This window comes from Brachycentrus maculatus, unplaced genomic scaffold (genome assembly GCF_059751285.1).
Source record: "Brachycentrus maculatus isolate JH-2025_06_01 unplaced genomic scaffold, ASM5975128v1 h1tg000150l, whole genome shotgun sequence".
Lineage (NCBI taxonomy): Eukaryota > Metazoa > Arthropoda > Insecta > Trichoptera > Brachycentridae > Brachycentrus > Brachycentrus maculatus.
Genome location: NW_028280903.1, coordinates 422,617 through 438,951, shown reverse-complemented (window position 1 = coordinate 438,951; position 16,335 = coordinate 422,617). Strand labels below are relative to the sequence as shown.

General features: G+C 28.5%; 1 protein-coding gene across 1 annotated transcript; it reads right to left on the bottom strand.

Moving 5' to 3' along the window:
* Window positions 1-2,154: 2,154 nt before the first annotated feature.
* LOC148308763 (protein takeout-like) lies at window positions 2,155-14,681 on the bottom strand. The gene is made up of 5 exons (XM_088261196.1): window positions 14,426-14,681; window positions 6,816-7,056; window positions 6,341-6,471; window positions 5,646-5,798; window positions 2,155-2,503 (listed from the first exon to the last, which is right to left on the bottom strand). Exons 1-5 carry the CDS (start codon window positions 14,502-14,504, stop codon window positions 2,352-2,354), a joined length of 756 nt encoding a protein of 251 aa, XP_088117322.1. The 5' UTR covers window positions 14,505-14,681; the 3' UTR covers window positions 2,155-2,351.
* Window positions 14,682-16,335: the final 1,654 nt, after the last annotated feature.

Below are 16,335 nucleotides of genomic sequence, written 5' to 3'. Positions count from 1 at the left end.
ATGCAAACTTTCTATTACCACACCGTGTATGTTATAAATGAATACATTAAAATTTGCAACTATCCAGCATACAATGTTTGAAAACGAATATGCAAAACAAGATTTCAAGTTTTTGCTCAAGGTAAACTTAGTAGGAGTGAAAATAAATACTTGTTTTAGAAATCACATGTCTTGTTCCTTGAAAAATAAGTATTTTTTTTATGATGTGAGTGTAATTCAATAGGCTAATTTTGATTGATAAATTTTATTGGTAAATTTTCATTGATTATAAAGTTTGTACAGGATTTAAGAGAAATTTATATTAAACTGAGTGTAGTAGTAGGTGATACAATCCCAGTTGAGGGGAAAATGGTTCAGGAGAGCTCAAGACAGGTAGGAATGGAGAACGCGCAGAGAAGGCTAAAGGTGTAGAACACTTATAAGAAATAAAAGTATGAAATAAAAATAATATATATTAAATTTAAGTTTAACTTGGTAAGTACCATTATTTCTTAAAATTTATTTTGACACGTGTTTCATACGGTTGTTGAAATGATTGATTTTTTTAAAATAGTGGTACGAGTTTTTACCAATTAAAAATGGATAGACTTAATCACAATGTGACTGACGAGTCGATTCATGAAAAAAAAAAGTATTTACATATTCGATTAAATTTAAAACCAAATATTACATATGACACACACACAAGCACACACACACACACACATACACACATTCACACGCACACACATGCACACACACACACATGCACACACACAAAAGAGAATCAATTATTTTTACGGAGGTTAGAGGTCAAAATAAAATTTGGAACAAAGGCAAAATAAAGGAGTGGGTAAATGATCAAGAGTTAATTCTATGAAAATTGTAAAATAGTTTTTATTTTTATTTTTTTCCTCTTTTTATGTGTATATTAGGATAAAAAAAAAACCTTTGTAAAAAGAACTCCACCGACAAGACACACGAGGTGGCTTGGTGGGTCTCTACTGTTTTTTTTTAAATTATGTTTATAATTTTTCTTTTAAATAAATGTATACAATTCATGTGAATAACAAAAACACTAATAAAAAATCAAGTTATGATAAAATGAAAAAATATTAATGTGAGATTAATTTATTATACATAATGTATATTAGTAACAAAAATAGCTTCCTATTTTGTCCGTCAGATGTCGGTAAATTGTTATTTTTTGGGGAAATATTTACCGTAGTCCAGTCGTATTTTTTGTTTTATGACACTTTTGTCTTTGATACTTTATAGGGGTATATTTTATCTCAGCACACACTCCTGATTGAAGACGCAATAAATTTTGTTTCTTTTCTTGGCGATTCGTTTTGCTTCGGGCAGGTGAAGTATGTATTATTTTTTTACTGTCTACGCCGAACGTCTTCGAGCATACAAAACGACTTCTTTACAATGTCCTAGCTCTATTTTTATTATAAAAATACACATTTGAAACTTGGGATTTATATTTTGCTATGATTTTTGGAAAGTTTTTTTGGAGAGAGAAGGTAGAACGGCGCCAGTATTTTATTTCTCAAATGTAACATAATCACACAAGCTACGACGAATATGGGTATGCAAACCCAAGTGCCCTGGATATGAGTGTTATTCTTGTTTCCTTCAGTATCTATAATTTTACCTCCATTTATAATGTTCACATCATATGAACCTTGGAGGTTTCCACATTTAACCTCGAGATTTCTAGTAAAAATAATGACAATAAATTCAACAAACCTTTCGTAAGGTTTAAAGAAAATAAATAAAAAAAACGTAATGATAAAAATGTGTATTTAATATTTTATTTTAAAGCTTATTCATATTGAAAGTGAATACTCGATGGATAAAAAAATACATTGATTCATAATTTGCTTTAAATATAATATATATATATATATATATATATATATATATATATATATATATATATATATATATATATATATATATATATATATATATATATATATATATATATATATATATATATATATATATATATATATATATATATATATATATATATATATATATATATATATATATATATATATATATATATATATATATATATATATATATATATATATATATATGTAAACATACGTTTTTTTTAAATAATTTTATATAACTATATTACAATAAGATAAATTTTCCTTTTCAAACTTTCACATTACTGGTATATATTTTAAGCCCATTTTCAAAAGTAAAAAAAAATACATTGAGTAAAAATGTTAATTAAAATACATTTTATTGTTTCTTTGGATATCATTCGTTAAAATACAAGAATATGTTTCTCTAAAAATTAACGTGACCTGGAAAGATCGAGTAAGTTCAATATTGAAATGGATAGACTATGGCAAAATGAATTCTTCGTACGCTACATGTTTCAAGAAGGCGCTCACTGAGTTGGTGACTCCTTGCTTAAGTGCCTGCGCTACCGGCGGGCCGACCTCTTCGAGAACATCCTTCCATATCTCATTCAGCAAGGCGTTTGTGCTCTCACCTAGAAATAAATAATGATCAATTTTAGAGGCATTTTAGTATTCAAAGCTTGAAAAGTATAAAAAATAATGACCGAATTTATGAATGCATTAGTATTCAGCGGTTGAGTATCGGAAAATTCCGCTTTTTAGGTAAGAAAGGTGTTATGGGACGATTCTCTCGGATATAAAAGATCCCGAAGTTTACTGACACCCGAAACAAATTGGTGAATTCTTGATAACTTCCATTCTTTCGAAACCCTCAATTTCGTATTTAAAGTCAACACGTCGATATAAAACCCTCTTTACACGGTCGAACATATTTGGGTGGCCGGAAATAGCTTAAACCTAACTGCGAAATCCACCCTTCTAACACTTTACAGAACACATTTCAACTAAAATGATCAAAATTTCAGTTTTCTTCACGATATTTACATGCGTCGACATTTTTTATACATCTCGTGCTGGAAGATATCACCATCCATTTTTTGATAGATTTAATACTAGGGATTCGTTAGCAGAAAAGCTTCCTCCACTCTTGGTCTTCAGAGATTCTCTTTAACCTTGTATAGGGAATACAGCTCATATTGTGGTACATTTGATCTAGATACTCCCGGCGAGGGCGTTCTTCGCCATCAATTCCTGAATCATCCCCTCCAGTATACTGTGCAGGAGATCTTCGTGACGCAGCACATGAACCGTCCACTCTGTACAGCTTTTCAATTTCGTGTTTTTTTAATATTCCTAAGAACCACTTATTCCTATTTTTCATATTTACCACATATCCAGGTTCCAATCTCCATCCACACTACTATACTATAGTTCGAGCATGTTATTTCTAATGCTACCTGTATGTTTGACGAATATTTTTAAGTGTGTAAAGAGCTCTTTATACGGATTAATGCTTTAGCATATTTTTATTTTTATTTTCATTTTCTCTTAATTCTCTCACGTATAAATATTTACTGTCTAAGCATGTTTTATATTTTAAAACAAGAAAACAATACTGAAAAGCCTTTTTTGGGAAACGTGTATGTTTATATTGACATCTCAACACGGATGAAGAAGAATACTGTAGTATTGGTATTAAATATGATTTTTTATTACATATCGTACAATTAAAAAGTTCTTTCATATGTCAGTTCTTGGCACCATCTGTCGTTGAGTGAAATGATGTAACATGTAAGTTTTTAGTGTAAAAAATAGTAACGTATGCGTTTTTATAAAATGTTCGATGGTTATGTGAATTTTATTTTTGAAGCTAAAAACCTTTTATGTGTTAAATTTTTACTATATTTTTCATTATGTTGGTAAGAGTAGGTACCTATAGGTATAAATCAAATAAAAATTATTTTTTTTTAATTGAAAAGAATAATTGTGAACAAAAAAATTACGATTGAATATTTTAATTCTAAGCCCAATGGAAGAAAAAAATACCTTATTTATTAATTATTACTATATGTTAATTTCCATGAAACATATCTCAAAATATTGGGACGGCAAAATTTTTCATTTACATAATAATTTGAAAAGTATTGTTGTTTTTTTATGCCGGTAAATAATTTATAAATATGTCATTTTAGAACTATTTAATAAGTTTTCAAGAATACGTACCAAGAGTAAGTTATTTGATATTTAGAAGAGAACTTTGATTAATAAAGTTCGGGAAACTTCTATAAAATATTTTTTTAAGCGTTGCTTTACTATTCGAGGCAAGGTCAAAATATTTTATGAAAAAGGCAATATTGATTTGACCAGCGATTTCAAACATAACAATACACATCATCAGAGACATACCACCTTATGCCTTTGAGGGTCATAAACAAGAGATAATATTGGAAACGTTCCTCGATTTGTATTACAAAAAAATGAGACAAATGGTGGGTGGGAAATATACAACCCTTTTCAATTAAAGTGTTAAACGGTTCCCCACTAACCACTGAAACTATGGGAAAAACTATTTTGAACAGGTGATTTCTAGAAAATGTTATATTTGCCACATTTTTTTTCTTTTAAGTATTTTAGGCTAATACTTAAGAAAAACTGTATTTCCTATTATCTAGGGTTTTACTCTTATTGTCAAGTTTCCTCGACAGTTGTGGACCAAGAATCTAAGAGACAAGAATTTCTCCTTCTATTTGTCGAGAATTTTCACGTACCCAGGTACTCTCGTTGAGAGCCTTTGCGCTGTACTAGGGGGTATGTCTAGAACAATCGTACAACCTCCTTGAAATGAATACTCGAACACTTTTACTGTCAATACAAACCTTTGTAAAGGTTTTGTATCGTAGGAGGGAAGTGCTAATATCTTCTCAACAATATATAACAAAACGAAATCATCCTTATCCATATCGTATTAATAAAAAAATAAAACGTTGTTGACTTGTTAGTAGATAATTCGTATGAACGTTCTCGTTTTCTTTGTCGAACTTAAAATTAAACTTTTATGTTAGTTGGATAGGTAAAATGCATCAGAAAATATTGATATCAATATTTAATTAATATATATAAATAAGTAATTGCAGAAGCCTACTAAGAAAGAAATGATATTTTTAAATATTTGCAAGGCTATCAATCCGCCATTATCTGGTTTAAGTGATCACTATATACACACACTCTGCAGTTAGAATAAATCCATTCATTAATGCACATGATATTAGTTTTCTGAATCATTTCCTTGAAAAACGCGCGTGTTAATAAACTTTTTCACATATTTTAGATAAATATAAGTGATTTTTTCACGCTTATGTTTATTTAATATTACTCTGGACTAAAACTTGAAGCGGGGGGGATGCTCACCTTTACCTTATGTGTTAACGGTCAAGATAACACTGCGTTTATATGATGCAATGCCGTATACACTATTGGAGTGTGGATAAGGGTTTGAAGAAAGAAGTTCGAAAACTATATCAATGTACCTTTCTTAATTTCATCGATAATGCTTATCTTAGCCTTGCATTTTGTCTTCATATCACCAATTAAACATCTTTCAAACATCGTTTTGACACAAAATCATCTGAGAGATCGCATTTGGACTACGTCCAGTCTACCACTATCCTTTCTTGACAATTTTATGCTACACTTCTATGTAATAGGGTTGGAATTAGGACTCTATTCGTGAAAATCAGTAGCTTAAAAATGAATATTAGGAATAAAACGCCGTACCTAGTACTTTGTCTCCGTTGAAAAGATTGTCCAGTTTGAATGTAGCTTTTCCTACGTCATACTTTACGTCATCGTGTGTAATACTAATATATTCCCTTCCATCAGGCCCTTTGATAAGTTCGTAGTCAAAGTAGTATTCTACCTTCAGGTTTCCTGAAAATAAATGAAAATATTTTCTTTTTCTTTTTCTTTTAGGTACATATTATACATAGATACATTTATTATATTTTATTAATTATATGTATTATGGCTTTTTAGGCATAGCCTGTATTGAGCCGAAATAATTACGTATTTATACAATATGGGGTTTACCATATAGTTAACGCAATATATATATATTTTAAATAACAGATTTTATACATTATAAGATATAATAAAATAAAAAGGTTATACAATGAAATAATCACAAGTATTAAGCCTGGAAAGTATTAAGTCTGTTTCCATCTTGTCCCTATCAACAAAGAGCAACCGTCGACGGACAGGCTCACACAAATAGTATGAAATTTAATAAAAACATAAAAAAACTCTTTTCGTTATCAAATTCTACATACTTTTTGTTAAAATATCATAAATAAATCTCTCCTGGAGTGTTTTCAAAACACATTAAACGGGCTACGATGTTAACGCGTAGCTAAAATATTTGTATGGACACGGGAGCCGTGTTCGAGGCGCAGTACGACTTAAGGAATACTTACGTAATCTGGCTAAGGATTTTCCTTTCCCACTCAGTGGGATGATTAACAATCTTCCACTAAGTTCGTAAATAGAGTCCAATTTCAAATCACCAAAGAGACGAACGCTTATTCTTTTCTTGACTAAATCAATGCTAAAAATAAAAATAAAAATATTATAAAATATTAAAAACATTTTTTCCATTATTTTAACCCTTATCTACACCCAATGGTACATAAGACACTGCATAGTATTGATGTAGTGTTATCTTGATCGTTGCTTACACGAAGGTAAGGTGATCACTCCTGCGATTCAGGAACCAGTCCGGGGTATTAAATATATATTAGAGTGTAAAATTACTTATATTTATTTTAATTAGAACCCGGACCTCCAGCTCAGTAGCTAAACACGCTAACCATTACACTACTAAATATTATAAAAAACTAATAAAATTAAATAATATTAATGTTTGTAAAAATAAAAGTTATGGATACGTACTTAATTTTTTTCACTTCCAGATTACCAACCCCGGTCATCACATTATCTTTGAGTACAATTTTAATTCCATCAGGTCCACTGTTCCCGAACGTATTGATTTCCTTTACCAGTAAGGGTTCGAGTGACGGAATTCCCAAGGATTCGTCCCCCTTGGCGAATTGTGAGGAAACAGCCTTCGCCACCCTCAACGCACACTCGTTGAGCTTGGAATTCGCGCGGGAACAAGGCCGGATGTATGGCGCTGAAAGAATCGTTATAAAACTATTAGAAAATAAGTAAACCTTTTTGGACATTACAAAATCATGAAACAGTTCTTTTTTCATTAAAAATACATCCAAAGTCCATTTCAAGATCGTACTAATAAAAAATTCAATCTTGTTCTTAAAAATAAGGATATTCCCATGAACATAAAAATAAAATAAAAAGGTGGGCGCTATGGCGTAGTTGGGTAGACGCTCGGCTGTGAAATTGGCGTCGCGGTTACGATTCCCACCAATTGCAAAATGAATTCAAGATATTTTTACTATTTTCAATTGGTCTGGGTGTTTTGATATATTTTTTACATCTACCTTCCCTATCTTTACTATGCTACCTGCAGGCAAGCTTCTAAATAGAACCTTTGAGGGTTATTCCTTTTTCACAACATGTATCTTGTGTTTACTTATGGTCTGGAAAACTATAAATTCAACCGCAAAGACTATACATAAATTAAAATATATACAAGGATCTATCGAGAGACAAATGCTAGGCATAAGTCTGAGAATCAGAAATAAGGAAATCAGAAGCCGGAGAAGGCTGTCGATGTAGTAGATCGTATTGCCAGACTAAAATGGCAATGGATAGGTCATATTGCGAGACAGATGTGCATCTAGAGTTCTGCAGTGCAGACCATGGGACATGAAACGAGGAATAAGCCGAAACAAAAAAGGATAGGCCGATGACATTGTCCCCGTTGCGGGTAGTAATTGTATTTAAAAAGCCCAAACAAGAGAAGTCTGGAAAAAATCGTAAAAGTCGAAGGAGAATAAGAAGATCATAATATTGAGCTTGAGAGGATCTAACACATAGTTTTACGGTTTATTGATTTCGAATTATCCATCTTCACTTATTTTATTTATTTAATAATTTTATTTACTTCTTTTAATTTTCCTGATAGAAAAAAGGGAAGAAAATACTTCAGATAATTGGAATTTTTCCCTTTTCCTTCTGACCAGTATTAGTTGCGTGTCTCGTAAGAATTTCCAACAAGCTAGAATGAAGGTAGAATCTACATAGACGAGCAGTGAATGACATATATTCCAGACCAAGTTTGGACAGTCCAAGCATTACATTGACCGTGTCTTTTCAAAGTAACATTTTCATGAGGGAAAGTGCCTTTTCAACTCATGAAAATTATTTTGTATTTTAAATTTTAAACTATTTATTGAATCGATATAGTAATGCAATTATCATTGAATGCGTTTCAAGTAATACCAAAGACTAGTAATTGATCTAACGATTCCCTACTATCGTGTTTTTTTCTTCCATTTATACATATGTACGTGTTCTTTATGATCCTTATTCGATTTTTCTGATCTCTTTTAAGAAAAAAAAATGACAAAGACTTTTATACATCCAGTAAAATATAGAAATATAAATGTGAGGTTGGAATAGTAATTGGAATTGGAATTAGCTGAAATGTCGGTGAAAGATAATTTTGCCCGATTTTAACTAATGCATTTTTGCATCTACTAAGTTAAGGAACTTAGTAGAATAAAAAAATCAGTGTTCAATTAAATATTTAATACATTAACTAAAATGGAGTTCTACAAATCAAACGCCAAATCTATTGTTTAACATGAATATTAACTACCTTACTGTATTGATATAAAAAATTATAACATAAGTATTACGGATTTCAAGATAGATTTATAAATATTAATATAAATTAATTAATACGAGTTAATAGTTTGTGAATTACAGTTTCCACTCAATGTCAAAATGCTTTCCGTGTTTTCAAGGATAACTAAAATTACAATTTTCACGTTAATGGATATGTAATTCCAAAAACCAACAACCTTCGTTGTAAAATAAAGTACGTTAAGTAGATAAAATGTACGTGTATTAGTTTATTAACTGGTATATTCAGTTGGGTCTGATCTGTATTCATAATCAATTAAAGATAGTTAGAATCGTATCGAAAAAAAAAATATATTGGGTTTAAAGAAAGCTTGATCGGACATTCAAATATATTTAACAAAGATTTAAAAAAAATATTATTGAAAGTTTTTCTTTTAAGTTATATTAATGAAATAAAAATTCATCCATTCCGTAGGAAAAACTCCAGCAAATATCGTTTCCATTTATTTGATAAGAAAATTTCGTTTCCATTTATGTGATAATATGCTTTTATTAAATCGCTTGTTTAAAAAAACTTTCGGCATTAGATAACTGAGTGGAAATATTTACCGAGCATATATTTAAATAAAAATGGATAGATATTACCGCAATACGACTACCGAATCAATAAAACGAATCAATTGTCATTGAATCGATGTTTTAAAGAAGAAAAACGAAAAAAATTTAAATCAATATTTGATTAACTTACTTTATAATTTTTCATTTAATTATTAATAAAATAACTTTATTTAATAAAGAATACCCTATTATAATATCGCCTGAATTCGAAGCAAACAGCTTTTACCTCGAGACTAATTAATATTCTGATTATAAACAAAGCAATATCACAAAAGTAATTAAGAAAAAAGGGATTTCTTGTAGAAAAACCTATGAGAAACACAATAATTGTGTATTGTTAAATTAACTCTTTGTACTTTGGCATCATATCTGACGCATTCAATGATAATTACAACATTAAAACCAATAATATTTGACATCAAGTTCATTTATAAATTTGCCCTATAGAACAAATAATCGCAATTTCCCATGATCTCTGTTATGCGTAAAAGCGTCATTAAACAAATTATGTAAATGTGTGTTTAAAAAAATATCACTGTTCCCTTCTTACTATATACGTGAAGGTAAGTGTGTCATCATCATTGCAATTGTAGGAATATCAGATATTTCTATGAATAATTCATATTTTTTCCAACATCAACTTTATAACAATTAAAATTGTTATTATAAATTTCTACTTGCTATTATATTCTCACAATTATTCATTATTTACTTTTTATAAGTTGCACTGATTGCTACTTTTAAGGGCCCAGTTTTAAAATTGCTTAGTGTTTTGTATTTTATTTATTTTAAATATTTTTTTTAAACTATTTTTTTTGCATTCATAAATGTATTTATTTATTGATTTGGCTTTTTATTTGTAGAACTCCATTTTAATTTATGTATTAATTTTAAAACAAACACAGAGTTTTTGAGTCTACTAAGTTGTATTTTATTAACAAAAACACATAAAAAACTATATTGTGACAATTGTTTCGCCTTGTTAGGGCATTATCAAACGAATATGAAGATCAAATGGACTACGGTCCTTATGTAGCTATACAATTCTAAGTGAATTGTATAGCTACTTATATCACTTAGAATTGTATAGCTACATAAGGACCGTAGTCCATTTGATCTTCACATTCGTTTGATAATGCCCTAACAAGGCGAAACAATTGCCACAATATAATTTTTTATGTGTTTTTGTTAATAAAATACAACTTAGTAGACTCAAAAAATCTGTGTTTGATTTAAAATTAATAGATAAATTCATAAATGTCGCGATTATTATTTGTGTGTGATAATTCAACGATGACTTTGAATTTCATTCACATGAGTGTGTATGTTCTAATGAAAAACATTCATAAGAACATATGCGTTCTTATGAATGTTTTTTCATAAGAACATACACGTTCTTATTAATGTTTTTCAGTAATTATCATTATCACATTTCTTTGATTGGCTGTGTTATGGTTAAGTCCAATTAGTTTTATTTGTAAACATTTCTACGTATTTGCAAACAATATAAACATGTTTACAATCAGATTATGATTTTTTTTAAACGTTTAATTATTATTTATGTATCCTTTATTATAATGCGCTTAGTATATAATTGCTTATATTAAGAATAATTTGTATGATATAAAATGTATACGTTGCATTGTAATAAATAACGTTGTAAGATAAAATGCATTTTTTTTAATTCCTGAAATAAGGATATTGAAAATAAATAAACCTTAGTTTTATTGAATTAAAAATGTATGAAGCAACAATGCAATCGATTTTTTTAAAAAGACTTAATGCTATTAAGGAGCATGTTGTATGCCACAGAGTAACGGTACACAAACACACACACACATATAAGTATATATTTAAAATTATACATATTAAAAATGTGTACATAATATCACATCAAAAATATACGAATGTCTTTTTTATATTCGCCTTTTAATTAAAGGACTTTATCTGGAATAAAATAATTTTAAAAAAATCAAACTTTACCCATAGAATATAACGTTACCTACAAGCAACATTTTTTTGAATACCTGTATTAAATATGTCACTAATTTATAATAAAAATAAAAATAAAACCCTTATCCGCACCCCAATGGTGCATAGGGCACTGCGTCATATAAACGCAGTGTTATCTTGATCGTTTATACATGAAGGAAAGGTGATTAGCCCTCCGCTTCAGGTACCAATCCAGGGTAATAATATTGAATAAATATTACAGTGAAAAAATCACTTGTATTTATTTTACCCCCCTTGGGAATCGAACCCGGGACCTCCAGAACGGTAGCCGAGCGTGCTGACCATTACACTACGGAGGCGGACATGTCACTAATTTAGACTTTGATATTTCATTCGCCCAATCGGCGAATATGTGTCGGTATTCAATTATCCCGTTAAAATTTTGACATGTACCATGTCTATGACTATAATTGCATCACAATCAAGTAAAACCAGCTCTGTTTGAAGGCTGTCACCTCAAGAATTTTGTTTTATTCATCCGATTTTGCCTTCGTATTGTTTGTTTATGATTATTTTTAATTTAATTTACATGTATGAATTGTGTACTTATCATTTCATTTTCCGGTATCACGTATTTTACACACATTTTATTTTATGGAGACACACAATGGTATGCGTAGGAATGCCAACAAAATCATTGTAAAACTACATTTATTTTAAAATAAACAAATATATATATATATATATATATATATATATATATATATATATATATATATATATATATATATATATATATATATATATATATATATATATATATACATATATATATATGTATATATATTTATATATATATATATTTTATACATATATATATATATATATATATATATATATATATATATATATATATATATATATATATATATATATATATATATATATATATATATATATATATATATATATATATATATATATATATATATATATATATATATATATATATATATATATATATATATATATACATATATATATTATATATATTATATATGTTGATACATTGTTCAACATAAACTCAGTGATCGATTTAATTAATGATAATTTGTACTATGAATCTGATGATAGACTGTTTATAAAGCAGGATATGGGGACTGGGTTGTATTAACATATATAATATGATGTTGATTTGATGTTGATTTGACGTTGGATTTCTTAAGTGATCATTTAATTTTTTTTTTCAAAAAATGTTAATGATTTTAGCATATAACCACCCACCGATATTTTTATGTCAACTGGTTTCGAGACGTACCCGTCTCTTCGTCAGGACAATCACTACCACAGCATGCTACCTTCCACCACCATAGCACCATTTACACAATCTTGCCACCGACCACTTATTATTTAAGTATTTTAAATACTTGATAATGCCAAGTTTTCCTCGGTCTTCCTCTGCTCCTATTACTAGCCTTTTACATTTGTTAAAGTATTATTATCTTCTAATTGATTGATTCAGCAGACACAATTCGTGGTAATATCTTTCCATTTTTAATTCTATTTTTATTGTTATATACTCACATTATGCCACGTGTTTGGATGCATTCTGCATCATTTTCAAACACCAGATGTTCGAATATTAAATGAGTGTGAGAAATGTGATATTATATGTATTTTTATTATGATTTAAATTAATTCATATAAAGCGCATATGCCAAATTCAAATTACATATTAAACCACTTTTTTAGAATAAAATTAATTGGTATGGCTTGTAATATATGTGTATTTCTTAACAGTTATAGGCATGGGTTTTCTTGTAGCTATTTATGTAAATTAGCTTTAAATGGACGCAATACTATCGTTATTCATTTGATTATATTTTCAGAATTACGCAACAAGTATATGTAACATTTGTATAAGTATTACATTCACTCCCAAATCAATTAAAAATATGTATTAAAAGACATTGACACAGATTGACCCTACTATGCATAAAATACTTTCGATTGGAATATTTCAAATTCCTTTTTAACGTTCATGTTGAAACTTTTTAATCTTCATATCTTATCTCAGCATTGCTTTAAACATATTTTATTGTTGATTGAAAATATAAATACACCTTAAAAAAACTAATAATTAGGTTAAGATTCGGAATAATCGGCGGGTGTATACCCTACCACTACGGGAAGCTGTGTGATGGTTTGTTAGTAAGTTAAATTTTAAATTATTGAGATATTAATAAAAGATTAAACTGCTCATATCTTTGAAAACAGAAACATCGTCATATGCAAAAATTAATTAAAGCAATACTGCATCAATAAATGTTTATCAAACAATTTGTTTCCTAACCTAACTTGAAAAGCTACCACCTTCACGACAAATAAAAAATAAAAATAAATCGAATGCATTCAAGATATCTGATCAATATAATGCTCAATAATATAATTTCTTTATAGACGTTTCAATACCTTCCAAATAGTATTGAGTTGAAATCTGTGCATAAAACTATAATAGTTCTCTTTTTTTCCAATTAAAAATTAACTAATTTTATAAAACTCCTATTTTAGAAAAACAGAAATTCTTTCGTGTTAAATTCAATGATTTTTTTACTCATATCAACCATCACATTAAATTTGACTACCACGGAGAAGACCCTATCAAGGAAAACATCAAAGTCGATTGAATGCTACATTTTTTTGAAATTGAACGAAAATGAAACGTAAGCTTATATTTCAGAGACATACTTGTAACGTTGTAAAATTTCATAAATATTTTGTAAACAAGAAATGTTTGTACATTTATATTCCAAATCCTTTACCAAGAAATATTAACATACAGTAAAAAAGCAATTGGATTTTCAAGAAATAATATTTCAGTAACAACATCGGATATAAAAAAATTGTTTTTGAAATGCAAAATGTACAAATTTTGTGAAAAATTATGAAATATAAAGTAATGTTTATTTTCCATTTTACATTTTCATATCAATGTATTTCAAAGTTCGAAAAAATATTATTTTATTTTTATTATTTGAAAAAAAGAGGGAAAACATGTCTTTTTTATACAATTGATTAAAAACATTAAAGTCTTTATTTTTATTGTTAAATCTAAATACTTCTCTCATTTTATTAAGAGTTTATAAAAAATTTAATATTTTTACTCAATATGATACTTAAAAATTAAATATATGACTTACGTAAGGTTCCTATTACGGATTGAATGTACACACTGGAAAAAACTAATACACAAAAAACAAGGGTATTATTTTTAGCCATTTTCAACACTTTTCACTTCTGCTAAATCAATAACAGAACTTGAACGTAATTGAAAATTCCTAGCGTAAGTTTGACGTCAGTAAAGTTTTCCTTGGACGGAGCACTGACGCGCCTTGGACACTCCAAGGAAGACAATTAAACAGCGGAGCCCATCACCATCGGTTTTTAAAGACCACTATTCCTCATTAGAGAAAGACCTTGATTCGTGCGACCATTCGTTTTCCTCACCTAAGATTGTGAACATTGTACACTGCATGAACATATTATTCGAATCAGATAAAACAATTAAATATAACATACTCGTACATATCGTAGTCATACAGGAGAAAGTGACCAAGTGTATTTTTTTTTACAAAACGTGAGTATTGACTATTTGATATCTTACTCGCTTAATATTGTTCTGAAAAAAATTCCAAACGATTTTAAACTTCGATGTACAATATATTGACATATTAAAAATGACTAACTGCATTGATTTTTTTTTCTTGCTAGGCAAAAGTGACTTAAATGGCCCTCCTGAACATTTTACGTTTTGTTAGTTGGTCACTTTCTCCTGTCCGACTACGATATATTCAAGTTCAGCAATCTATGACGATCTTTGCATAGATGTGATGATTGCATAGATATGATGTTAATTTATTCATCTCTGTAGTGTAGATCAGAAACTAACTAACCATCACGCTGCTTTCCGCAGGGGTAGGCAGAGAGAATAGAACGCCACTTCACTCTTTGCTTTGTCTTTGCAAACATTCTTGGCCTCCTCTACGTACATGCATCTTCTCATACATACCCGCCAATTATTTCAACTCCTAACTTGACGCTTTCAATTATTCGACATTCCTGATCATGACAAGTTTTTTTCGGTCTTCTTCTGCTCCCTTTTTCAAATACATTCACCTCGTAAAAGCTTTTATGTATTTCACAATCAAGATAATAATTTTTATAAACGATGTAAGAGTTAAAAAAATAACAATTATGTGAACACCAAAATAATATCGTCGAGTTTTATAAATCAAAGACATATGTTAAGTACGCATTAATTAAAATATAATTTAAGTGTGTTATTGACAAGATCCGTAGTTCTGAGAACTAGTCGTGTTTATTTTAATAAATTCATAAAGTGTTTTTAAATAAGTGTTTAATTTTTATATTTGAATCATCATCTTAGTAATTTGTACTAATAATCTTTTTACAACAGAACAGAAATATATTTTTTTCAACTGCAATAATATCATAAAACGTAAGAAACTGAGAAAGTGTAGCAAAATATGTATTTTCGAAAACATATTTACATTTATTTGCATGTTTCTATTCATCAAACGTTTTAATATAAAAAATCAGTTTATACGTTGTACGAAATTCATTGACAACACAATTTGCCGTGTTTTTTATTAGTAGCTTAATTATTAAATATTTTGAACAATACAATAATTTATTTAATAAAAAAGAAAATTTGTTTAATGGGATAAATATTTATTTAATTAAAAGCAAAAATTAAAAAATAGACTGTTGTCTTAAAAATAATCCTTTTGTCACATGTGTAAGATATTTAAAGTTGACTTTTTTTATTATTTTCTAGCCTTTCTAATAATATGATCATTCACTGCACAGCACATACATTATACACATATGACTTTTTTAAGTAGCGGATGTCACACCTTTTATAGTGTTCATATAAAATATATATTATAATGTACTATGTATGAACGTCATTACAATTAATTCAATTAAACAATAACTGCATTATAAGTATAGTGTAATACATTTTTATGAATTATTTTTAAATCGTAATATCCCCTACAGTGAAGTAAGTATATATATATATATATAT